This window comes from Barbus barbus (assembly GCF_936440315.1).
Source record: "Barbus barbus genome assembly, chromosome: 15".
NCBI classification, from domain to species: domain Eukaryota; kingdom Metazoa; phylum Chordata; class Actinopteri; order Cypriniformes; family Cyprinidae; genus Barbus; species Barbus barbus.
Window position 1 is genome coordinate 18,382,723 of NC_136743.1, and position 27,782 is coordinate 18,410,504.

General features: G+C 37.1%; 2 protein-coding genes across 3 annotated transcripts; one reads left to right on the forward strand and one right to left on the reverse strand.

The window, feature by feature from the left end:
- The first annotated feature begins 287 nt into the window (after window positions 1–287).
- Window positions 288–17,589, forward strand: LOC306881651 (xin actin-binding repeat-containing protein 1-like). Of its 2 annotated transcripts, XM_079435831.1 has the most exons (8): window positions 288–853; window positions 2,087–2,208; window positions 2,294–2,348; window positions 2,436–2,768; window positions 3,645–3,732; window positions 9,153–9,307; window positions 9,554–9,610; window positions 10,424–17,589. In XM_079435831.1, exons 2-8 carry the CDS (start codon window positions 2,087–2,089, stop codon window positions 17,354–17,356), a joined length of 7,743 nt encoding a protein of 2,580 aa, XP_079291957.1. In that variant the 5' UTR covers window positions 288–853; the 3' UTR covers window positions 17,357–17,589. The 2 variants fall into 2 exon arrangements, with proteins under 2 accessions (XP_079291957.1, XP_079291958.1); XM_079435832.1 differs by lacking the exons at window positions 288–853; window positions 2,087–2,208; window positions 2,294–2,348; window positions 2,436–2,768; window positions 3,645–3,732 and adding an exon at window positions 5,992–6,130.
- A 6,107-nt stretch (window positions 17,590–23,696) lies between these two features.
- LOC306881565 (solute carrier family 22 member 13-like) lies at window positions 23,697–27,769 on the reverse strand (the record flags this gene model as incomplete). Its single annotated transcript, XM_079435751.1, has 10 exons — window positions 23,697–23,760; window positions 23,975–24,181; window positions 24,272–24,380; window positions 24,456–24,670; window positions 24,767–24,861; window positions 24,948–25,068; window positions 25,176–25,344; window positions 25,575–25,729; window positions 27,071–27,174; window positions 27,395–27,769. The coding sequence occupies 10 exons, from the start codon at window positions 27,767–27,769 to the stop codon at window positions 23,697–23,699; spliced, it is 1,614 nt and encodes a 537-aa protein (XP_079291877.1).
- Between the last annotated feature and the right edge of the window lie 13 nt (window positions 27,770–27,782).

The following is a 27,782-nucleotide window of genomic DNA, read 5'->3' on the forward strand; positions in this document are numbered from 1 at the left end:
ATAAAGTCATGTAGGCTACCTCTAATTCAGTGATAAAGAATCTTAAATCATTACAAAGTTGTGCGAACGAAATCGCCATCTAGTGGTAAATAAACGGCATTTAATATTGGGTTCTCTTGTCACTAGCATATGGCTGAGAGCAACTATTTGCTGTTCTGTACATTTATTTCAACGGCATGAGTAGGCCTATTATATCTAATAGAAAACGTGCATTAGATTGAATTTCTGTTTTTGCACAAAAGAGGTTGCCTGTAGTCAAATTCTGTTTCTGGAGTTTAGGATCTCAAAGTCCCCAGATCAGCATGCACATCAGAGCAGATCACTCTTCAGTGCATGACCTGGAAGGTGCTGAACAATGTTAGGCATTCATTCATTTAGATGATGTCCAGAACACACATGACCTCAGTAAGTGCGTACTAACCTTTACATTCCTCAAGTGTTTTGTCTAGACTAACATCTAGCAGACAGCCATAACTGGAAACCCTCTTGTTGATGAGAAAATGAGTTTAAATTCAAGTATGCTAACATGGAAGGAAGGTATCATACTACTACATGCTACTACAGTCATCATACTATTCATTTTTCATGAATGCTCTACTGAATTGTAAACACAATTATCGGTACTGTAAATACAGTAATGTAAATGCAAATAAAGACCTGTTTTACCCTTTATTCAAGCCTCATGTCGGATTGGGTGAGAAACAAGTGATCACACGGTTTTCCAGACACCTGAGGTCAGGCAGTAAATGAGGGACTTTGTCCTGTGTGACAGGAGTGTCTTGTGAGTGATGCTCCAGTTCACACTGCACAGCGTAACAGAAGGAAATGAGGAGTGCGAGACTGAGCGCTTAAGGTAACTCTCTAGCTAAAGATGAATTGATGTGATATTTTGTCAGTTTGTTTTTTGGGTACTTAAAGTCATATTTAGGCTCATACATAGGCAATTGCTCAAATTTAGGCTAATGAATATTTAGTCATGCTAAATGAACTGCAGTAACTGTGTAGTGTACTGATTCTGATTGATGTTTTCTGATATTTCATCTATTGACTTTCATTTTATTCCTGTGTGCATGATTATTTAAAAGATCTCAACTTTTTAGCTAGTTGTGCATATTTTGTTAAAACTGCACAATACAGCAAAGCTTTCAATGTGTAATTTAACAAAGCATATGAATGATAAACATTAACCGAGTCAGATGAGAGAAGGGCTGACAAGCAGGTGGATCATGTGATCAAAGGCATTTATATGCTGTTTTACTGGTGCTGTGTTAGACTGGGTTAACAATTATTTTCTAGATTTTTTTATATATTTTAAAATATTTTTCCATTTGTTTTTGTTTTATTGTTATATTTATCTACCACAACTGTTTGAATTAAATTAGGAAATAATTGAAAAAATAATAAGAGTATGACGTTTTATTTGACTTCATCCTTTAACCTACGGTGTGCCTTTAAAATTGATAAATATAAAGCCATTCATCAAAAACATATATTTTTATGGAAAAATGATCATGCCACTGAATTATTAGAAATATAAAGTACGCCTGAGGTGGTAATGCGGCCACAACACAAAGCGGAGTAAAATATCAAACTTCATTATTTCAATCATTATTCGGTTTCTTGATTATTTAATTCAATCATCTGTGATAGATAAATAAAACTATAAAACAAAAACAAATCGAAAATACAAAGAAAATACAAAAAAACTTGAAATAATTTTTATATATATATATATATATATATGTGTGTGTGTAAATATATATGGGGTAGAATCTTATACATTAATTATTAAATAATGCTATATTAAATGCTTTGTCAGTGTCGTTGTGGGTTTTAGTTCTTTTGCTGTTGTAGGCTGTAAGGACCTTTGAAATACTGAAATCGTTTGGCAAAGCATATACGGACATGTAATGCAGTCAAGACCTGTCTGGAACTACTTTAGCCGTGCGTTTCCCTGAAAATAACTGCACACCTTGGAACGTTCATCAATCAATCATAATCAACCAAGCATTCAACAGCCCTGTAGTATAAGTTAAAATAACAATTTTGTGTTTGATTTACTTACTGATGTATTTTCTCCACTAAGATGAGCTTTACCTTGAGAAGAAGTCAATCCCTTAAGAGCCTCTCTGGAGGTCATAGTTCATGGTCTACATCAGAGGTGCTGTTTTGGGACAGAAGGACACCTGTTTCTCAGCTTGTTGAACGGTAAATATGCCGACTACCATATTCTATGTACCATAATCCACCTGTTCCTTGAAGTTTATAGCCTAAACCTGGCTGTTTTCGTTAGGTATGAAAGCTGTGTGGATCTCACAGATGTTGACAGAGAAGAGGCCTGTTCTAAGGTATAATCACTTTGATTGATTGTATAATAAGTGGAATAGCAATACTCTCAATCAATTGCGGCATACATAGATGTCTGTATCCCACAGTCATCTGGCCTGAGAAGATCAAACCATGAAGAGAGTAAAGTTGAAAATCTCTGGAGGAGATATGAGTCCCTCAGTGGGACAAATAACACTTTGTCCAGAAGTATTTCAATGGACATGCTGCCCCAGCTAGACCTGGTGGGCCCTAATGCTCAGAGGGTCCTGTTTGAGTCAAAGAAGCACGCCAGCAGCCCTCGGCTGAACGTCACACCGCAGACCAAAAGCAGCCCAGTGAGTCACAGTACCTCACAGTGGAGGGAGGCACCGACGGGGTGGGAGAAAGTCTATTCTGGTGCTACTACTGTCACCAATGCCAAAATGGACAAGGCTCATGAGGTGTGTGATCATGTTTTATTTCTGTTTGTGTTTGTGCAACATGGACAGTCATGACTCAGGAAAGGAGCATGCATGCTTTTCTCCTAATGTAATCACTAAATTATGTGTTCAGCCCAGGATTATTATCGTTAACTATAAAATTAAATCTATTAAAAACATTTTTGTTATTGTGTATGTTTGGACATGTTTGGACATGAATAAAAAATGTAAAACTGAACTAAAATAAAAAAAATAAAAGCATGCTAAACATAAATTAAAAATAACAAAAATTTAAACAGGAAATATAAAAATAAAAGCTAATTCAAAATATCAATTAAAATAGTCTATAAATAATACTAAAATGAAACTGTTTCCATTCAATAGGAGCTAACACATTTTACAGTGAAATAAGATACAAAAAATATGCTAATGTTCTGATAATATTACTTATATATTTAGTAATAATAACAGCAATAACATAATTATTATTATCATAAATCATTAATAGTGTTTATAAACTATTCTAAGAACCTGAGATGAGACAGAAAGAAATAATAAATAAATAAATGAAAAAAATATAATATGAAAATGAAGTCAAACAGGGTTTGGAGTCAGTTCAATATGAATTCACACATTTTTAATAAAAAAAAAGAGAAAAAAAACTATAAATCAATAATACCTTAATATAATATGATCTATATTTTATCTTGAAAACCTATTGTTAACCTATCCTAACCTATGTAAAATAGGATAAAACAATATATAATACTACTTTAATATCATTACCACTATTATTATAATGCATATGAATATAATTATAATATTTTATCATTTTATTATTATAATATATAATATTATATTATATCTAAAAAATCTATTTTTTGATGACCTTGATAGAAAGAAAAAACCTTCAATGAGACAATGAGAAGGAGGACAATCAGTGGGGTTCCTGGATATGTCACTCGATCCTCCGCTGGACTGAATGGTAAGTTGATTAACACATTGTAAAAACACCTGATTATTTGTACAACTAGTGTAAATGAGTGAGCATATTTGCATATTTATTTCATTCTTCTTAACTCAGCTGTGATGTTAGTCAGTAACTGTGAGGTCAAAGGTCTTGTGAATTTTATGCCCTATGTGAGACAAACCCTTGGCATTTAAAGTCTTCCTACACAAGCATGCGGGGCCAACTGAAGTTCTTGTAGAGAAGGAATCTGCCGGCTGTGTCTGTGTTAAAAATATTCCTCAGATAATCCTATCTATAATAGTTTCGATTTACCGTCACATACACAAAATCCTGTCTGCAAATAGCGAGTCGTATTTCACAGGCTTTCAATGAGGGCTGAGAGCAGGACTGAATGTGAGGATACGTAAGTATGTGCACAATGCATTCAGGAGACATAAAATACTGCATTGCGTGACAGTTATGAGACGGACCTCATCCACTGACCTTACATTCATCACGCTTGAGTAACACTTTGGACTGGGCTGATTCAGTGTCTTTGGATTATTGTTATTTGAGAGACCCTTCAGTGTCTTTACTTGAAAAAGCCCCGCTGTGCCTACAATGGTGTTTGTCATACACTGGTCATAAAAGTATTTTAGATATAGTTAAACCATTTTTTAATGAATAGTTCACTCAAAAATGAAAATTGTCATCATTCACTCACCCTCAAGTTTTTCCATACCTGTATGAGTTTCTTTCTTCTGCTGAACACAAAGGAAGATATTTTGAGGAATGTTGATAACCAAATGGTTGATGGTAGCCATTGACTTCCATAATATCGAAAAAAAGAAAAAGAAAAAAAAAAGTCAATGGCTACCATCAACTGTTTGGTTACGAACATTCTTCAAAATATCTTCTTTTGTCTTCAACAGAATAAAGAAACACATACAGGTTTAGAACAATTTGAGAATTTTCATTTTTGGGTAAACTGTCCCTTGAACAATGTAAGAATGTCATTTTATTATATTTACATTTAATAATTTAGCAGACGTTTTTATCCAAAGCAACTTAAATATTATGGTAATAGAAGCAATCAAAACAACAAAAGAGACAAAAATATATGTGTTATGACAAGTCCTGGTATGTCTAATGCAGTACAAGCAGCAAGATTTAAAAAAATAATAATAAATAAAAATAATAAAATGTAGATAGAAAAGAGATAGAATAAACTGAGCCAGTGTTAGAGGGTCAAGTTATTATTTGTATAATAATTAAAAAGAAAAGTAGGTAGAATAAAAAAGAATAGAGAACACTAGTGTTAGAGGGTCAAGTTTTTTTAATAAATAAAAAGAAAACAAATAAATAGAATAGAAATAGAAATAAGAGAAAGTGTGTAATATGTCTTTAGATTTAGATACCCAGAACACTATATTATTAATACAAAAATAGCAATATAAATATAGGTTTTTAGTTAAGCATTTAATTTAAAAAATCATAATTTCATTATAATTAATATACATTTATTTTAAAGAAAAATAGCATGAGCAACAGGCACTTTGCAAAAATAGAAAAAGGTATATTTATATATTGTCAAATGTTAGTAGAACATATTTATGTTAATGCGAATTGACTTAATACAGTCACTCTTTTACAAATGAAGTTTGAGTTGTCCAAACTATTTTCAGGACCACTTTATACATTATTTTGTCAAAATACACAGCAAGTTCTGTGTATAGTCTTATCCACAATATTTCCCACAACGCATAGACTATAATTATTTAACTTCAACAGAACAGTGTCATTATAGCCTCAGATTACCACAGGCTCTGTTTCAACAGTTTGTAAGTATTAATACTCACAAGTACATTTATGGCTTTAGTCAGTGCCTTAATTATTTTGAGATGTATTAGCAAGCCCTGTCGACCCCATCAAACGTCACCGGGCATGATGTTCCTATTAGCAGTGTTCAGTTTGAAGATTTTAGTTTATAAACAGTTAAAAATAGAGATGTTACATGAGACTCTTTCTGAACAATCAGCCAAAAAGCCACTGAAATTCATTCGCTTACTTCAATTTTCAGTATCTTTCAAACATCTGATGGCGTTAGGAAGGAAATCTAGACTAATGTGAGAATTGTGGGAATTATGCTCAAGGGGGTTCCCTGTACCCCAGTCACTTTCAGAAGCCCTGATTGACTCAGGCGTGTGGAATACCGCCCATGCTGCTTCCAAAATAGCAGGCTGGCCTCATCCCTGCTCCTCAGTGAGCAGTGATAAAAATCAGCTGTCACCCATTAGAGAGGGACAGAGTGAGACAGGACTACCGCTACAGACAGCATCAGAGTCAGACGAACACTCACAGAGACACACAAGTCATCACCTGCGGAATTATACAAGACACTAAGACCTGCTATCAGGAACCAGCAATTCTCTCAGTGAGTACAGTAATCAGTGTGGACAGGAAGCCTGTCCATAGTATCAATTATAATATAAACAATGTATTTGATATATTATATAACCTAAATATGACATGAAACTATTGTCATTTAAATTTTGATTTAGGAACTGTTCCTTAATTATACTAGACCATGATGGTCATGTTGTCGTTTTAAATGCAAATTTCAAATGATCCATTGATGTCAAGCTGCATGTCTTATGATGTAATGACAATTATCTAAAATGTATAATAATTAACCCCAAGTAAACATATAAGGACAGTTACTTATTTAACCTGAGCTGTAACAACAGGATGTTAAAGTAACAAATATATACACATTAACATTCAAATAAGGTAAGGTTTTTTGTTTTTTTAAGTCTCTTTTGCTGACCAAGGCTCCATTTATTTGACCGAAAATACTGTAAAAATAGTAATATTGTTAAATATGATTACCATCTAAAATAACTCTTTTCTATCTCCTGCGATGACAAAGCTGAAGTTTCAGCATCATTACTCCAGTCTTCAGTGTCACGTGATCCTTCAGAAATCATTCTAATATGCTGATTTGCTCAAGAAACATCAATGTTGAAAACAGTTCATATTTTTGTGGAAACCATGAAAGTTTTTTCAGGATTCTTGAATAGGAAGTCTATTTATTTTGTAGCAATATAAAAGTCTTTACTTTTTGTTCAATGTAATGCATACTAATATTAATTTATTTTTTTTAACCCCCCCCCCCCCCCCCCAATCTTTTGAACAGAAGTGTAAATACCACCTGAAATCTTGTTGAATATTCAGTGGTTAATATCATGACAGACAAGAAGTGTCAGCTAAGCGTGCCTTTGTCGATACTGGCCTATTTTTAGTCGTGGTTTGAAGTTGTTGTGGTTTTATCAAGACCTTTGAGTGCTCACAGGAAACTAAGGAAGGCAGCTGAAGAGAATAAATACCAAGCGCATATCACAATAATTTGAACAGCTGTCAGCAGCACAAAAACACTCACATTCTAGGACGCTAATAGCTTTGACCTCCATTCCTGCTTCTGAATAGCTGTGAATGAGAGCTGGTCTCTTTGAAACTTTCATTCATCTGACTTGATCATCTAATAAATTGTATCACAGATAAATGTGTAGACCATCTGACCCGCTTCTAAATTAAATTATTGTACATGAAAAAAGTAAGCAGGCAGAGATGGACACTGTTTAACTCAACATCTTGTCCATAACCATACATTATAATTCCTTTTTGTCAGATTAGACTTAATGGAAATGAAAGCTGGCATTTTATAACAAATATCAAGTGAAATTTTACATAAACTTTACACACAGTATTTTCATTTAAATCCTTAGCTAAACGTTTTGCTGCTGCTTAAAATGTAACATTTGTTGTTTTAATAATTTGACTATATGCATTTTTAACAAATCAGAGAGCTCAATATTCAGGCTTGATGATATCTCTCTCTAACCAGTAACATCTAGCGAGACCCCAGTATTGTATGGCCCTGTTATTCTGTGTGCTCATCCAGCTATGCAAACGTTTTAAGCCCAGACTCGTGAGTGGCGCCAGTGATGGGCCCTGTCCTTTTGTCCCATGAGAGCTTACAGTGTGAAAAACAGAGGTATGCTCGAATATAGTCATTAGTTACAGCTGACAGACCTGTGCTGCCTCTAGTGCTCCTGGCCTCATAGGGAAAGCTTTTGTTTTGATCAAGCTTACAGCAGCTTTACGATAATTTGATGTGCTCTTCTGCTGCTCCAAGCATAATTGCATCACATATCATCAAGAATTACAAGTGATCTACTGTAATTCAGGTCACATCAAGCAAACTAATACAGAAGATACGGGGGAAAAAAAGTTTTTTGATTGTTTGGTTAACAAACTTCTGGTGTCAGCTAAATAACCAATTTCTATCAATATAATAGCTATTTTACCATTCTGAATCTATAACATCTGATAATTCGCTCTCTTGATATACAGTATTGTTTTGGGATGCCGATCCAAAAAAAAAAAAAAAATCTATGAAAGTGCTTCAGTGATGCTTGCAATAATGAACAATTCCCATGGTGAAAAAAAAGGCTAAGATCGGAAGCATGAATCGGGAAAGCTTTGTCCCAGAGTGTTTTGTTCTCTGAGAATGTGAAACCTTAAGAAAGGGTCCGGTTTCGGCTGACATCACTGTTGTTTCTTTTTGACATTTTACAATGGCATGAAGGCCACAGTTTTTGTTTAGTTAGAGGTCATGCTAAGAAATGAAATTGTAATAGCACATCTGAGAGATAAACAGACAACTGACTGTAGCAAATGTAATTTTAAAAATTCATCTATTCCAAATATTTTGCAATTACACATTCATATAGTATGTGTGGAGCTAAATAGTTTCCATAGGTCCTTGAAGTGTAATAATAGCACACAGATAAAAGCATACCAACACCAGCCTCAGTCTATATATACACCAATATCAGAGCCACTAAATGGCCAAGGAACTGGGTCAGGTCACACTTGTCTTATTTCTAGCCTACTTCTGAATTATAAAAATGTTTTAAAAGTCTTGGGTTTGATTTTAATTTAATTTAATTTTATGAACTCAAAATTATGACAAAATCTGCTTAGCATGCCACAGATCATTTCTGCTTCAGGTAGTTTCTGTCACATTTGCATTGCATAAAGACTTCATAAACAGCTGTATGTAGGCACTTTTCTTTTTCTTTTTTTTTAATGCACATACAAAATTTTTAAATAATCTTTAATAGATAATGCAAGTTAATGAATAATTAAATTGTGATCAAATAATCACCAGGTAATACCAAAACAAACATCTACTATCAAAAGCCATACATTCTTATTCCAAAAACAAAAGTCAAATAAAACAATGAAAAACATCTCATAATAATTAATTATATATATTTTATTATTTAGATACCTCCAAGAAGTTGCATAGTCAATATGAGAGTAATTATTTTTAGATAAATCATTTCTGATTGTAGTTTTGTAACAATGTTTTTTTTTTTCCTGTAAATTAGATAAGAAACATTTCAAGAAAGACAGAGAATCTGCCTCCTATCAAGACCACAAACCTAAGTACACATACTCTCCTATCCCGAGTGTGAAAGACAGATCTGTCCTTTACCTTTCGAAGGTATCAACTGCAGACTCCTCAGGATATATCGAACAGCAAGTGAGTGCTCACTGTATGTGTCATATCACTCACAACACACAGACATCTATGAGGTCAAGTGCTCAGTCTGAATCACACACATGCATGCAGTCTGGTACATGCTCATTTTACAATAGAGTCTCTTGTTGGCCAGAATTTCCTCAGTCACTAAAGTGATGTGTTGTTAAAAACAGCTTTATGCAAATGAAGTCTTGAGTGTTTTCTATGAAAAATGAGCAGGAATAATTAAACATGCTTCTTTCTCAGGGCAGTGTGTTCCAGGAGCACTTGAGCTCAAGCGGAAAGAAGAAAAATCAAAGCAAGGTATGAACAACAGTTCTAGCTGATCATTATGTAAGTCTGCTGTGTGACTAATGACTAATGTTAATAGGAGCTGTGTGACTAATTTAGAAACAAATATAATGATAATTACAAAGACTCTCTTGTGACTGTCTTAGTATATTTTTTAAAAAAGCAACAAGAACTCATTTAGCAATGCTTTATTACAATATTTCTACACAAGCAGGATGTGTTACTATTATAATTAAATCAAAGATCAAAATCAAAGCCATGGTAACAGTGATGTTGTAAAAATGTAGCCTTGTTAATGACAGGATTTGTGATCCAGTGAAAGTAGACTTCTTAATACGCAAAAAGCCACACGTATCTAAAATGCACAGCATGAAAATTGAGTTTGTACTCTTTTTGCAACATCTTCATATTTAGATCAATATAAAAATCCTAATAACTTTTGTGATATTCCTGCATTAGCATTATAGCTACCATTTTGTTTTTGGTCGCAATGAATCATATTCTAGAAAATATTCTTGTTCCTATTCTTTCAAGCTTTTTTTTTTCAATAATGTTTGGAAATGAAACTGTATTTGTTGTGGAGCGTGAATTTTCTACTAACAAGGCTGAAAACCATCATAAATGAAGTCAAACATCACATGAATATGTGTGCAGTGAACTAAATCAGCTGTTCCAGCTAAAAAGGTAAAGTATGGCTTTTAAGCTTAATAATACTAACATTTTTATTTGAACAGTGTTTTAATTTGGAGTTTACCATTATGACAATTTAATTAATTGTGTTGTGGAGAGTAACTTGAAACTTCATACTTCTTCTTTGCATCCAAGATGGCAGAAAAAGCCAAACAGGTAAAAGTGACAGATGCCTCCGGTGGAAATGTTGATTTTCCTTCTCCTCCTCCTCCACCTCCTCTACCAAGACCTCAGGTTCTGGAATCACTCCAAAAGGATCAAAGCCAGAACTTCCTCCCTGTACCACCTCCAAAAGAAACCTTCTCAGAGTTCTACCAGCAAAGACAGAAAAGTGAACTGAAGCGTCTTTTTAAACACATTCATCCTGAATTAAAGATGAATCTCGATGATGTAGATGATGAACTGATAGATGCAATAAATCCCCAAGCAGCAGACACAGCATATCAGGTAGAAGTCCAGTCCATGCGCTGGATATTTGAGAACTGGACTCTTGATAATATTGGAGACCCACATGAAACTAAAAAACTTCTCAATGAGGAAAGTCTTCAAGGTGGGGATGTGAGGGGCAAATCCTCTTTGTTTGAGCATTCAGTGTTTGATAGTCAACACACAACAGCAGGAGAGAGGCCAGGTGTAGTCAGAGGAGATGTTCGCACGGCCACCTGGTTGTTTGAGACACAACCCCTAGATTCAATCAGTAAGTCAAAAATGGAGAATGAGGAAATGGTGGAGGTCGTACTGAAGGAACCCGTTCAGAAGGGAGATGTGAGAGGTACACGTCTTCTGTTTGAATCCAAACCACTGGATGCTTTAGGCCGCTGCTGCTCTGTTGAAGACCAGCACTTTTTAACACTCAAATCAGAACTCCAGGAGAATAAAGGTGATGTGAAGAAAACAGTCAAATTCTTTCAAGCAGATCCCTGTTGCGCAATTAGAGATAGCAGTGGCAAAATCCATGAAATCAAATCAATCTGTAGGGAAGAAATCCAAAGCAATGACTTTAAAACAGCACGTTGGCTTTTTGAAACTCAACCCTTGGACCACATTAATAAAGGAGCTGGTGTGCAAATCATTCGAGGGATCTCACTTGAGGAAGTCCAGAAAGGTGGTGTTGATGAGAAAAAATGGATGTTTGAGACCCAGCCACTTGATGCAATTCATGAAGGTGCTGTGGAAGAACAAAGGTTCAAAGGAACAGTGGAGGACATCTCTGGAGAAGCAGATGTTCATAAGAAACTAAAGCTTTTTGAAAACCAACCCCTGTCATCTCTTAAAGAAGAGTTTGTGGGTGAAATTTCAGAGGAGGAGGCAGTTGTTGGAGGAAATGTAGGATCCACATTATGGCTTTTTGAAACTCAGCCCATGGACACTCTGAAAGACAGCTATGAGGTGGGACAGCTCAAGAAAGTTGTGGTGTCAAGTGATGAAAAAGGCGAAGTTAAAGACAAAAGGCTGCAGTTTGAGAATGTTGGTAAAACAACAAGTGACAGTGGAAACAAAGTGCAAGATGTTGAGAAAGGAGATGTGAAGACTTTCAAGAACCTTTTTGAGACATTACCTCTTAGTAACATCTCTGAGAAAGCACAAAGTCATATCCACGATATTACAGCTGGGGATGTTAAAGGCAACCATTCACTGTTTGAAACCATGCTGCTGTATGCAATTAAAGACTGTGCTGGAAATTTCCACAAGGTTACCACTGTCAGTAGAGAAGAATGCATTAAAGGGAACGTACAGAACTACAAATGGATGTTTGAGACGAAACCCTTAGACCAATTTGAAGAAGGCAGTGGAAAAGTAGAGCTCATCAAGGGCATTACAAGGCAAGAGGACATGGCAGGTGATGTGAGGACAGCTAAATGGATGTTTGAAACACAACCTTTGGATTGCATTAATGTGAAGAGTAAAAATGAAGCAGATTCAACAGTAATGCAGGAAGAATTTCAAAAGGGTAATGTGAAGACGTGCAAATGGCTGTTTGAGACACAACCAATGGACATTTTGTATGAGAAATCAGAAAGGAACCAGGATGTAGAACCAGTGCCAAAAGCCGATGTGAAGTCACACACTTGGTTTTTTGAAACACAGCCCCTGGATTACAATAAAGACAAGAAGGACTTCAGTTTGAAATTGTGCAGTAGTGTGCAGGAAGGCATAAAAAGTGATATGAATGTGAAGACGGTGAAGCACCTGTTTGAAACAGAAACTTTGGATGGAATAACTAATCAAACAGATTCTGGCCAAAATGTAAGATATGCTAGTCAGGTGGATATCCAGTCTGGAGATGTCTCACGAGTAAAGGAAATCTTTGAATCTAAGTCACTTCATGAAATAGGAAGTGAATGTGTCAAAGAATCTAAGGAGCAGAAAAACGAAATTCAGTCAGGATCGGTCCACAAATTCACCTGGCTGTTCGAGAATCAGCCTATCAGCGAAATAAATGAGAAGGAGGACAGAATAACTCACAGTGTCAGTGATGTTGAGGGGGGTGATGTCGGAAGCAAGAAGTTTATTTTCGAAACTTTCTCTCTGGACAAAATCCAGGATAAAGACATACTGCTTGAGCACCAGTCAATGAGTGTTGAGAAGCCCACAAGCGGTAGTGGTGATGTGAAGTCCAGCACTATGCTTTTTGAATCCCAGCCATTATATGCAATAAGAGACAAGGACGGACAGTTTCACGAAGTTACTTCTGTAAAGAAAGAGGAAGTGATGAGAGGAGATGTCAGGAGTGCAAGGTGGATGTTCGAAACCAAGCCACTGGAAACCATCCAAGCAGACAAAGAAATCTACATCATCCGTGCAGTTACACAAGAGGATGTGCATAAGGGAGATGTGAAATCAGCACGTTGGAAGTTTGAGACTCAGCCCCTTGACTCCTTCACACCTCGTGAAGGGCCCTCGGTGAGGGTTGTTGAAGATGTAGACAATGGGAAAAGTGTGCAACAAAGCAAGCAACTTTTTGAGACTGAGCAAGCGGGCCAAAAGAAGTTTGTACGAATGGTGAGTGTTACAGATGTTCAACAAGGTGATGTACGTACCTCAACCTGGCTGTTTGAGAATCAACCTATTGATACTCTAAAAGGTGAGCCAGATGAGAACACCACCTTGACAAGAGTACATCGAGAGGATAACACAAAGGGAGATGTAAAACGCTGCACTTGGTTATTCGAATCACAAACCTTAGATAAAATAAAGACAGATGAATCTACTGAAGAGCTTGCTTCATCAAAGGAAGAAATCCCCAAGGCAGATGTCAAAAGCACAACCTGGTTATTCGAGACCACGCCACTGGACAAAATCACTGTAGAGAGTGTGACAGACATACTCTACCGCCTTTGGCATTATTCATTTATTCATTCAAATGGAATCATCATCCAGGCAAATGATTATAAGTATGTAAACATGGCAAAATATCAGATTGTGAAAAACGAGGGGCCTGAAGTTCAAAAGGAGGAAGTTATTGAAGGAAACATCAGAAACATAATGCTGCAGTTACTGTTCAAACCGAATCTGAAACCTAAAGTTGTTCTGCTTAAAGAGGACGAACAAGGCAAGATGCACAGCACAGTGCTTGAAATCCCATTTGGATCCACAGATAATCCTGAGGCAGAGTGTAAGACCCAAGAAGCAGTTAAAATATTTGAGAACTTGCTCGTCCAACAAAAAACAATCAAGACAGGTTTGGTGATGCAAGAATCCGAAGGTGGGCAGCCAGAGATGACAGTGTATTCCCTCCACTGTCATACCAATGTGACTGAGTCGCAAGACATTGCACGAGGAGATGTCAAATCCACCATTGGCAACCTCCTTGCCACTGCCCACAACCAGCAGACCAAACCATCTTGCAGACTGGAACAAAACGAGAGGGGGAATGTTGATTTGTATCGAAGCTGCATTGAAAAGGGCAACCTTAAGAGTCTACAACAAGAACTTTCTGAGGAGGAACTGTCAGCCTCTTGTAGAGATAAAATTGAAATTATTCAAGGTGATGTCAAGGAAGCAAAGCGAAACCTAAATCAACAAAGGGAGCAAGTTGAAAGAACAGTCATGGATGTTGTACCAGGAGATGTGAAGAATGTCAAAAAGGTTTTCTCAGAGGTCTGCACAGACCTGGGCGTTGGAAACTGTGTGCCAAAGGAGGAGATCGTCAGAGGTGATATTTTGTCGGCCATGCAACAACTTGATGAGGCTGTCAAACAGCCAGTCATGGTCCAGAAGCAGGAAGTTGCTTCTGGAGACATTAAAGCGACTCTTGAATCCTTGGAGCGGGCAAAACAACAAAGCATGCATGTGGAGCGTGAGGTCATCAAACCAGGCACTATTTACGATCTGAATTTAGAGGCAGAAGAAATGTGCTCAGAAGAAAACGGAAGTAACTTAATTAAGGAGGAAATCATTTCAGGGGATGTTAAGGCTGCCAAAAGATCACTGGAGAGGGCAAAGAACCAAAGCATGAGAGTAGAAAAAGAACCTGTCACTCCTGGAAAGCTATATAATATAAATGAATCATCTCAGTGCCAAAGCAACACAACAGTGGAACAGTCTACAACATCTTCCTTGAGTAACCAGCGGATTACTACAACATTTCAAAAGGTTAGTGACATAGAAAAGGATCAGGGATCCAACGAGAGATTTTGTTGTCAGAATGAAGTGGGAGAGAGAGAAAATATAATACATGTTAGTACAGAAAATGACTCAAGAGCGATAGATAACAGTGCTCAGGTTTTAGAGTTAGAGCCAGATATTGTTAAAGGTGACGTGAAGGCTGCAATCCAGTCATTACGAAGTGCTGCAACAGAGCAGAGAAGTGTAGCCAGGGAGGAAGTTGTTAGAGGTAATATGCAAGAGACACTCCAGTCTCTCGAGAAGTCTAGCATTAATATTTCTAAAGGAGATTTCAAGGCAGCAATGTTATTTAGACAATCTGGACAGTCTTACACACCAAGCAGAATGACAGATGACTCAGGGGATGTAGAATGCAAGCAGAGTTGTGTTAATTTGCCTTCATCTGACACTAAATTGTCTTCTTCGGTTTCAGTGACCGGAAGTGAGCATCTGACCATCTCGGCACTGAATTCAGAATCTCTTAGCTCCAATGCGGAATGTTCAAAGCTCTCGAATGCTTTTGCAGGAAAAGGCAAACATCCACCACCCATCCCTCCAAAAACTGTTAATCAGGTTAAAGATCAGAAGCCAGTTATTCCACCAAAGCCATTAAACATCACCACCAGCTCCAATCATATTGCAGAAACCCCACGTATTTGTCCAAGCTCACCTGAGCACCTTATTCATAGGCAACAGACTCCAGCAATACCACCCAAAGTTGCTCCCAGCAAAACGTCTTTGCATAAAAATGAAACAGTGGAAAATTTAAACAAGATGGAAGAAAAACCATCCATCCTTCATGAACCAGTTCAAAAGACAAACTTCACCAATCCTACGGATTTTCAGAAGATACAGTACACTGAGCAATGGGTTCAAAATTCCCACATGCAACATATGGACACTCCATCAGTCAGTAAAACAGACCCTCTTGATGATGGATCATTTGCTTGTAATAAAATAGGAATAGAGAAAAATGTAATTCAGAGGATAAATGCTGCAGAAGAGATCAGGATGTGTATGCAGAGTTATTCAAAGGACAATTATGAATTAAATAAGGGGTTTAAGGTCGCACTTCAGAATTTTGGAGAAAAGAAAACAACTAAAGACACAACTTCAATTTCCCCAAAGAAAATTAAAGTTGTGCAAAAAGAAACAATCCAGGAGCAGGCTAAAACTTCCAAAGACAACACAAATAAAGCTGAGTTGCACTCCACCAGCAAAGGCACCCCTTCAACACCTGAAATACATGAAATTCCTTCTCAGAACAAAGTTGTTTTGAGAGAAAAGAAAGCTAGGAGAGAGACAGAAGACGAGTGCCGCCAGAGACTCTCAGTCCACAAAGACGAGATCATGAGGGGCAACGTAAAAGCAGCCATGGAGCTCTTCGAAAACCTTATGAGACGAGAAGAGCTGAAGATCATTTTGTCAAAAGTTCAAGAAATAGAAGGAGAGACTTGTGAGGTGGATGTCAAATCTCTAAAGACTTTGTTTGAGAACGTGCCTGCTTGGATAAGCAAGCCAATAAAAAATATGAAACGCAGACATTGTCCAAGAGCTGGCACAGAGACAGATGGCTTAAGAGATGATGTAGAGAGCATATCTTCTGTTGAGTCTGCATTTGAGGACCTAGAGAAAGCAAGCATGGACATTATCAATTTGAAAGAACAGACATTAGCTAAACTCTTGGAAATAGAGGCGGCAATAAAAAAAGCTCTGTACTCGGTCTCAAATTTAAAGTCTGAGGCGGACATTGCTGGGTTGTCAGGCCTCTTTAGTGAATCCTTAAATGCGGACAATGTCTCGCCAAATACTAAAAACATTAGGAAAATTAGCATTGTATCCAGCAAAGCAAAACCTGTACAGGTACAGTGCACTGATAACAGGTGTCTGCCCAAAGAGGTACCACATGTACATCAAGTTCAAATGGGCAAACCATGCTCAAACGTCCCCTGCTCACCTTCATTCATTTCCATTCATTCTGCTGCGAGAAAACCTGTGGAGTCACCCACATCCTTACAGCCTCGCTCAGATAACCCAAAAGGAACTGATCAACCTAATGCAGGTAGCCCCTTCAGACAATCCTCCCCTGAGAAAAGCTCAGCCAGCCATGTTTGTAGCCCTCCAAATCCTAGAAGGAAAGTCAGCGTTCTTGAAGTACAGCGCATTCCTGAGGTTGCAAGTGGAATCACTGGCACTAAAACTGTCAGTGAGAAATACGAAGAGATTGACTGCTTTGGGAATACTTACTTCTCTTCCAAAAGATCTACATTTGTTACCAGACAGTCCGGAGGTGAATTATCTGCCTCATATGATGTAATTACAAATCCAGGAAGATATGAAGAAATGGCTTCACCTGTTTCACAACGGTCTGGCCAGACCTTCTCCTCAAATTCTCTGTCTAAAAGCAAAGACAGAAAAGTGTTTGTTACTTTCAGTCATCCCAACACAGAAAAACATTAACCTGTCTGCCCATTTTGTTTTGTAGCATTTTTTGGTGATTTTTAGCTCTATATTTCTATTTAAAATGCTTATATATTAGTCTTATTGGTCCTCATTTTATATGTGTGTACAATAAAGAGTTTTATTGTGATGCTTTAAGAGCAAGGTTTTTTTTTTTTTGTACTGTTGCAATTGAGTGTTAATAAATGTTTTTCAAATGCAGTATATTACAATTATCTAGAATAAAAAACTTACAAAGCAGTATTTATAATTTTTTGACCAGTTAGACATCATTTTAAATTATTTCTATAAAACACCGTGCTATAACAATTTCGACATTTTTTTTTTCATAGGAGGTTCTTCATGCTGCGAACATCATGCATAAACTCATATTCCATGTATGTCTATATTGTTGTCATAGTTCCTGTCACCTGCTAAAGAGATGTGCTCTGCATGCCTGATGCCAGTTTATCCAGTGGAGAAAATGGTGGCAGATAAACTAATCCTACACAGTAACTGTTTCTGCTGCAAACACTGTAATAAAAAGCTAAGGTGAGAGAGGGAGATCCCAATTGTCCATTTTGAAATTTCTAAATCAATTTCCTAGAAGGCAAATCAGTTCTAAAATAGTTTTTAGTGTAATCCTGGAACATTTGATCAAATCTGTGTTTCATAATGACAATACATGTGAAAATGTGCTAGTCAAAATATCAAATCAAATACAATCTATATTATTAAATTAATATTGCATATTTAATTGATTTAATCTAATTACAAATCAGATGTGACAACACTTGATTCCCTGGGAAATTTTCTATTTTACAGCATATACTTGAACTTTGAATCTTCACTGGTGTACTATTATTCATTACAGCATTTACAATTACTCTGCTCTTTATGGAGAATTCTACTGCCCATCACATTACCATCAGCTATTTAAGAAAAAGGGCAACTATGATGAGGGTTTTGGCCACAGACAACACAAAGACCGCTGGCTTGTTAAAACAGAGGAACCTAAACCTACTAACAAATTCAGCTCAGCACGTAAAACAGAGCCTACATGTGTTGATGCAACTACAGATGAACCCAGAGGACCATCATCTCGACAGCAAAGACACAAAGATGATCAATTCAAATGTCCTGACAACACAAACAAGCTTAGAATAAGCTGGCCACCGGAAAACAAGGGGACCAGACACAGCCCTGTTTCACAAAATACTTCCTCAGCCTCAAGAAGTACAACAGACTGGTCAAATCACAAGCGTTCTGGTGCAAGAAGCTCCAAAAATGCTCTTGAAAAGAAAAGGTTTAATTCTGGGCTGGATGAAATGGACAAATCAGTTCAGCTGTCACCTAGGATTTACAAGAAGACAAACACATACGTCTCTCCCTTCACAATAAATAGTGCACCACATTCAGAGGATGTTCATACACCTCATCCAAGAGATTCAAAAACATTACAGAAGACTGAAAATAGAGCTGGAACACAAAGCAAAGTTTCGACAGGTGGGAAAGTGACAAGCAAATACTTAAATTCTGTTACCTCAAGACCGGATTCTTTGAGAGAACACAATTTGGTTGAAGATGGGAAAGCTGAAAGCCCAACGAAAATAAAAAAGTCTGTCCGGTTTGTTTCAAATTTAAATATAGATGAGGAAAATAACACCGAGATCAGCAGTGAAGAAGCTGAAAGCTCTACTGACGCTTTTGTTGAACCTGCAGCTGTCAATGGTAGTGTAATGACAGCAGATGAGACAACTTTTGAATCAGGAATAGAAATAGAGGAATCACCTGTGGAAGGTTTAATAGACAAAATGCGCCATCCATACAGCCATGATTCTGTCGAACATCCCAAAGCTTTAGATGGACAAATGCAGGATCCTTTCCTTCTGACTGTAGGAAAACAGGAAAGTGAAAAAACTAAAGCAAATGAGGCAAATATGAGTGAGATGGAAACAATGCTGAATCTTGATGAACTACAAATAAATGATATCCCAACATGTGGTAAAGAAACATTTAAACCAGGTAGTGAATCATGTGATTTGGAGCAGGTTGACGAGATGAAGAAAGAAGTGGTTATTGAAAGTAATGCCAAGGCTGTAACCTTCAAAAATCAAGAACCCACAGATATTGTTAAGGTTGAATCTAAAGTCCCTGACATGTTGGATATGCCTCCAAAATCTGATAATAAAAGCAACACAAAGGTTGCTGACAAAAAGGCCATGGATAAAGGAAATAAAGGGTCTTGGTCTAAAGGTAAAAGCCCTCTTTCCAAACTCTTCACATCTGGTCCAAATAGGAAAGAGAACAAAAGTGAGGCAAAACTGGAAAGCAAAAGACCTAGAAATTTACTGGGCAGACTCTTTTCATCCTCTGAAATAGATTTAGAAATAAAGAAAACACCAGAAATCAAACCTGAAAATACATGTGAGAAGGAGTCCGAGAAAACCAGAGTGACAGAAGATGACACTACATTGATTCAAGAAAATGTTTCTGTATCTCCAGCTTCAACTGAGCCCACCTGTCAAAACACACCTCAAGAGCCCATAAATCCAACACAAAACCAACTAAGTGATGCTGCAGAAGAACTAAATCTAATCAAGAGCCTTGAAAATCCCATCCTTTTGCCTAATGGAATCTCTGCTGATGAGACTGTGCCATCAATAAACCTTGAGTCAATTGAACCACACAAGCCCGCTTCTGTTGGTATTGGGGAGATTGATATAAATGAGGCTCTTATTCCCTCACAAGAACACATTCATGTAGATCCGACCTCTCTAGACTTTACAAAACCTTCAAGTCTTGAGGAGAGCCTCAACTCCTCTTTGCCTCAGAATGAAGATACAACTGGTTTTCTTGATTCATCTGATGTATTTACATCTCAAGTTACAGGCCCTACCACAGATGCCATGGCTTTTTCAGATTCAGATACACTTGATTATACACACAGTGACTCACTGACAGGCGATATGGATTTGGAAACTCCATCAGTAGATATTGGGAGCTCCTTTATTCAAGAAGACCCATTTGGAGAAAAAGCTCAGGGAGAAAGTGGAGATATGACATCAAGTCCTGTGAATTTCAATCAAAAGACTCTTGATATTTTTGGTTTGTCAGAGTCAAATATCGAGGCAAACTCATATGGTTTTGGAAACACCTTGACTGAAGCCAATAAAAATGAAGCTAGTGTTTCCTCAGAAATGACTGATGATCCCTTTGGCATGAACAATGCACCAGTCCAAACAATGGATATCTTTGGAGGCGACAATATGCTCACTGCCTTTGATCAATCGTCCACTAATAATTTCTTTGATATGACAAACAGTGAGACTCAAAGTCAAAACCCTTTTGAAGGAATAACACATGGTCAACTGGCACCAAATGGAGTTTTTGACTTTATAAGTTCTGAAGGTGACCCATCAACACTATCAGTTACTTCAAATGTGTTTGAACAGAAAAGCTCTGACCTCGAACAGGAAAATCAAATTCAAAGTGAGGTTAATAATGTTTTCGGTAGTAAAGGCAATCAATCAGCCTCTAATGTGCCTGATCAAAACCTTTTTGGCCAAGAGCTAATTGAGCCATCTCAAATAGAAGCTTTTGATTTCTTCAGCTCTGAGAAACTTCCATCTACACCTGCATTCAGTCACATGAGTGCTGATCCTTTCCCAAACGACATCTTTGGAAGTGTTATTGACAGCACAGAAACAAATACATTCAGTATGGAAACAACACAAAGAACTGCAAACCCATTTGACGATTTCACTGGGTTAGAGAGTCACGGTGAGGCTGCAGAGACAAAAGAGAGCAACTTATTTCCAGATGACATATTTTCATCTGTTCCTGCCATGTCTCCAGAGCCAGCACAGGATTCCTCCTCCATAGCAGATCCAAGAAACCCTGACACCAATGCTGTGCTGCAGCAAAAGCCTGAAAATGACTGGATGTCTGACTTTTTGGGGTAGTGTCTGTGCCATGTTTCATTACACACACAAAAAAAGAGATTTTATACCTTACATTTAAATAAGCAGGTGTATTGATTTGCCTTTGCTGTACTATTCTGTACAATTCACAAATTTTATTACTGACATTTGATTAATCAATGTACAATCATGGCCAAAAATATTGGCACCCTTGGTAAATATGATCAAAGTGATCATATTTACGAAAATATGATCAAATGTGAAAATTTATCTGCATTGTTAATCTTTTTTATCTTTTATTTAAAAAAAAAAATGGGATAAGAATTTAAAATGGGAGGAAATATCATGAAATCAATGTTTTTCTCAAATACACGTTGGACACAATTATTGGCACCCCTAGAAATTCTTATGAGTAAAATATCTCTGAAGAATATTCCCATTCATATTTACAATTCTGAACACTCCAAGGTGATTATGAACTTAATGCTTTAAAGAGCAATTTTAGATTGTAAAGTTTTAATATTCTAATAACCATAAAAGCTGTCATAAACCCGAGAGAAAGGCTGCATGGCTAGAAACTGTTGATTAACTGAATGCACAAGTAACAACTATGTTAAAATTATTTCATATATCTTAAAAAAAGGTCATTACATTTTTGGCACAATACATTAAACACAGTTGGTTGTAGCCTATTTTGTTTTTACTTATTTGATACTTTTATTTTTGGACTAATAATAAAGTCAAATAATTGTATGTGAGAGAGAGTCAGTGGCAATATCAGTGCGTTCCTATTGATCAGTGTTAGAGCTCAGCTTAGCCTGACAGTTAGCCTGCTCCTGGCCAGGTTAGTTTCTCAGCTTAAGTTGCCACAGTGACTGAGCTTGAGCTATGGTCATTTTGCTTTCAGAAACCAAATCAATTGAAAATAAGTCAGAATTACTGAAATAAGCCTGGCTTATTTGGTAAACTAGTTTTATGAAACAGCCCCCAGGACAAGAACTAAGAATTTCCAATCAACATAAAATGTTACAAAACCGCCTGGAAGAGGACGTGTGTCTATATCGTCCTAATGCATGGTGAGGAGGAGAGTTTGAGTGTCTAAAGACTCTCCAAGGAATCTCTCATCAAACACTCAAGATGGGTTTGGTGAGCACAGGGATAAAAAGTACCCCATGTGTACAACAAAATATACTGCTGTGTTTTTGATGTTGTGGGCCTATATTTCTGCTGGAGGTCCTGGACATCTTGTTTAGACACATGGCATCATGGATTCTATCAAATACCAACAGATAAAAAATCAATAAGTGACTGACTCTGTTAGAAATCTTATAATGGACCATATTTGGATCTTCCAACCATACAATAATCCCTAAAAGACAAACCTCAAAAACAACACAAAAATGGGTCACTGAGCACAAAACCAAGCTTCTGCTGGCCATTCCAGTCCTCTGACCTGAACCCTGTAGAAAATGAGGTGAACTGAAGAGAAGAAGCACCATCATGGATCTGTGAATCTGAAGGGTCTGGAGAGATTCTGGATGAAGGAATGGTCTCTGATCTCTTGTCAGGTGTTCTCTAACCTCATCAGGCATTATAGGAGAAACTTTAGAGCTGTTAAACTGGCAAATGGAGGTTTCAGAAAGTATTGAATAAAAGGGTGCTGTTAATTATGGCCAATGTGTATTAGAGAAAAACATTTATTTCATAATGATATTTCCCCCAATTTTAAATTCTTACCATCCAATGAAAGGTTAGATTTGTGATTTTCTTTTTTTATAAAAGTACAAAAGGATTAACAACGCAGATTAATTTTCACAGCCTCCTTTGATCATGTTTACCAAGGGTGCCGATATTTCTGGCCATGACTGTATATTAAGTTAAAGTATTCTTATATAATGTGGTGTTACTTTTAGATCTGATTAATGCATATTAACACAAGTGTCGATATCTAATGTAGTGTTACTTATAAAAATTGTTTTTAGATAATTTTTTTAGTATTTGACAATTACTTAATTGTGATTCTACTGAGGTTGTTCAGTTAAATCAGACTAGCTTTTTTGTACTTTGTATTAATCAGTAATTTTTTTATGTCTGCTATGACTAATATTTCTGTGACGGAAGAATAAATAGATTTATTTAGCAAAGTTTTCGTCAATAATCCATGTAGTCTTCATTTAATCCACAAAAATATATGCAAGAAAGGTAAATCATTTTCATGTTAATGTTGATCATGAACTAATGTAACGACCACGTTCATCCAAAAAATAATAATAATTGGGTCATAAAAAATAAAAATTCAAACAAGGTTTATTGCATATTATTTTACAAATCTTTTTGCTATACTGCAGAAATTATTGTACAAATCTGATTGTTATTTCTACTTATCACTACAATGTAAACCATTAAACAGAATAATAACACTAGCCACAAAGACAAGGTTATAACTTGGTTGCTTTGATGTCTTCACAATCTCCAGGTGCAGAGTAAGCCATTTTTGGTTGCCTTTTGAGAAATAGAGGGATAGTGTGTTATTTTCTCCTGACAAAATATAAAATATAAAAAATGTATAATACTTAAAAGGCTTGATGCATAACAAGTATTACAGAGTCATGCAACAATGTCGATACTGCAAAAATCACTTTCATCGGCAGAATTTCACTAAATATAAGTATTTTCCCCAGTTTTGAAGACTTTTTCAATGTAATAGTACATGTACCTCTTGCCCTCTGCCTCCTCTGTTGAACCAGGCAGCTCAGTGCGCCTGGTCTCCGGAAGCAGAAATGCCGTTATCCCACTCGCTAGTGCCAGGCTGCCTAACACCAGAGTGGGAATAGTGAAGTGGTAGATCTCCAGCATGTTCACCACAGGAGCCAACATACTTGCGACTCGTGCTGCAGTGGAGCCCAGGCCCATGGCTGTCTGACTGGAAATCAACAAGTGGATTATTACATGACTGCATTAAAAACAACAGTCTCATTCATAACTATCGAAAACAACATATGCTCATGCTTACCGAATGGAGGTGGGGAAGAGTTCTTGAATATAAACATTGCAAATACTGCCTGCGCCGTTCATGAGAAATCTTCCACAAGTGGCAAGAGCAGCGACGGCGATGTAATTACCTTAAGAAGAGCATCACATGGTTAAGTGCTGATTCTTTGTATGCTACAGTGTGTTACATAAGGAAAAGATTTTACTTTGTGGAACTGCAAGTGTCAGGAGACACAGGGACCCTCCTACTATGAGGGCACCCATCAGAGACACCTTCCTTCCAGCCGTTTCCAAAGACCACATGCAGAAGAAGTGGACAGGAATCTCAGAGAGGCCGAATATGAGTTGGTTGAGAAAAATATCAAGGCCGAACTTCCCCACATTAAGAGAGAGGCTGTAGTACGCTAGGTTTAGAGCACACCTGAATATAAACAATACAGAGGGCCTTTCAAGTTTTGATACGAACTTTAAAAGGAAAAAAGTTTGAAAACAAAAGTTTCTCTGTGAATCAACTCACCATGCGAAAGTAATGGTTAAGAAATATTTCCTGAGCACACGGGAAGCAAAAAGGATTTTTATACCTCCTCTTTCAACAGGCTTTTCATTTAGGACCTAACAAAAGATGTTATCCATATTGTGTTAAGACAAATGGCCCTGTTCTTTGGCTTGATGTGTTAATTAGTGAAATATATCTCAACCTTGTCCACTAATGAGTCTGGAACTGTACGTTTGTTGATCGCCGCTGCCTTCTGAATAATTTCTTTAGCATCTGTAGTTCTTCCGCGAACAAGAAGCCATCTTGCAGACTCTGGAATAAACCTATATTGGTGTGCATATCAAATTATTTAATTCACTTACAAATCCTTGAAAACAAATGCAAAGTTACTGAACTGCACTGAAGCGGTTTTAAATAAGAACACACATACCATATGTAGATGACCACAAATGCAAGTGGGCCAGCCATTATAAACTGGTCCAGTCTCCAATCCCTGACATAATAAACAACGGCAAGAAACATAACCTGGCCCAAAGCGGCCAGGACTTGACTCAGACAGGCTGCATAGGATCTCTGAGCGACTCCAATCCACTCGGTGGCTACAGTGAGGATGAAAACATAGGAATTATAAAGATGAAAAACAGCTATTCTGTGTTTTACAGTCATATAACATATAGCCCACAATAGTCCTTTCAAACGGATTTGTTGATGACAAAACGAAAGTCTAAAAAATGTTCTATTTTCTCATAAGTTGATCAGCTATCTGATATTTTACATTGAATATTCAATCTGATGATAGCCAGGCATGATGCTAAATATTGTCTCATACCAAGGATAATGCTGTTGATCCGAAATCCTCCAAGAGAAATACCAACAATGAACTGTGATGCGAGGTACACATAAAAGTTTGGAGCGAGACCAGTCACGACTGTGAATATTAGCATAAGCACTATAGTTATCTGTGTAGCTCGCTTGCGACCAAACCTTGAGTTCATAAAAAAAAAGAAAAGAGAAAGACAAGAAAAAAATATTTTATATATATATAAAATATATATATATCATTTACTAGAGAGGCCTATTGATGACATCATGCAAGAAATTAAATCTATTGTATATGCTGAATATATGACAAGACTTTATTTCTCATGTCACAGACATCAGATGGAGTACATTTCTATGGAAGTGTATATTATAATCATATTCATTATAATATAATATATATACACACTAGGTGAATACTTTCTGTAACTTTGCGCGTGTACATTTACATGAAGCTTGATGTGTGGGGGAACAAAGACAAATCTAGGTAACACTTTGTTTTACAGTGCCCTTGTTAAGCATTACATGTACTAACTATAATGATAACAGTAAATTATGCATAACTACAAACAACTAACCTTAAAGGGGTCATCGGATGCCCATTTTCCACAAGTTTATATGATTCTTTAGGGTCTTAATGAAAAGTCTATAACATACTTAGGTTAAAATCTCTCAATGGTAGTGTAAAAACACCTTTACCATGTCAAAATCAGCTGTTTTCATCAAGCCATTATAGTCCATGTTGCCTTAAATGCTAATGAGCTCTGCTGACCCCGCCCCTCTCTTCCGTGGAGTGACTGGCTAACTAGCACATTATAAGGAAAGGCGATTTGCAAAGATTCATAAAAACCCTTATACTCACTTCTGTAGATGAAGCTGGATCACGAATGATTCGCGTGAACATAGGCGCATTTATGTAGATCAGGGATCAGCGCATTCCCTTCAAAACGAAAGTAACGTTATTCCTCTGCGTCTTCAGCGGCTCAGATGTCGGAAGCAACTGACGACTGCTATATTCATTATTACAACCAACAACAAAACACCTCAATCGCTAATTCGGAGACATCGGGTCTTCCCCTGCACCGGAGTCAACACAAAGGTGGATGGATGACAGCTCACTCAGGGCGGGTCTAAGGTAAGACGGCCGTGTCAATCAACTATCGTGGGAGCGGGCCTGCGCAGAACTACGTCATTCTGACTCAGAACAGGAATCTCAGAACAGCCTGATTTGAGATAGGGGATTTTATAATAGGGATTTTTTTTCAAAACACTGGGTGGATTTTTATCATTATAGGATGGATGTGTACACACTTCCAACACACATTTCAGTTCAAACAACTTGCAAAGTGAATTTTGCATCTGATGACCCCTTTAACCCAAATCTTATTATTATATTTATATAACTCAGTACTTTGTGTTGCAGTGCTTTGTTTTACTACTACTTGCACTACACTTAATTTTATCCATTCCATATTTAATCTAAAGAGCATCGATTTTAACACTTACGATTCTGAAAAGGGCCCAAAAAGTACAGCTCCAACTAGTACTCCAGCGAGGAATATTGTCTGTGCTCCCCGAAACAAATTTGCATTGTCACATATAAGATCAAACTGCAAAACATCACAAAAACATCAGGCATTTATGAAGGCTTTCTTGATGTAAACAGCATATTGTTGCCGAAATCAGCTCAAAGTGAGGTCATTTGAACACATGGTAGTTAAATTACATTGTAGTGTGACCGCATATCAAATGTTTTCGAAATTATGGGTAACTAAACCCAAGTTACGTTTTCAACATGTTTATTTGAAACACACCAGTGGTGGTACTTACATCGGTGACAATGGTTGCCTCATAAATAGTATCATTATGCACCCATCCATCAGTGCAAGTGGTGGTTTCGTTTAGGCCGTATTCCTGGATAGCAGACAGATCCCAGTCCACAGGTACATACATCTGACAGGGACTGAAAGAGCCATCCGGGAGCCTGGGCAGAGTCAGGTTGAGCTGATCTTCCTTTGTCAGATTGGGACCCACCTGAAGGATCCAGTCAGTATTGCAATGGTGGTTTGTGTCTGCGTGGTTGAAGACGAGGCTGGATAACTGAAAAGGCAGAATGAGATTTGGAAAGCACAAAGCAAACAAGAGAAGCTTTTGGAAAAGTCCAAAGTCGCCTATAGTTTCTAAAATTTCCCCAAAATCAGCCATGGTGGTCCAGAAG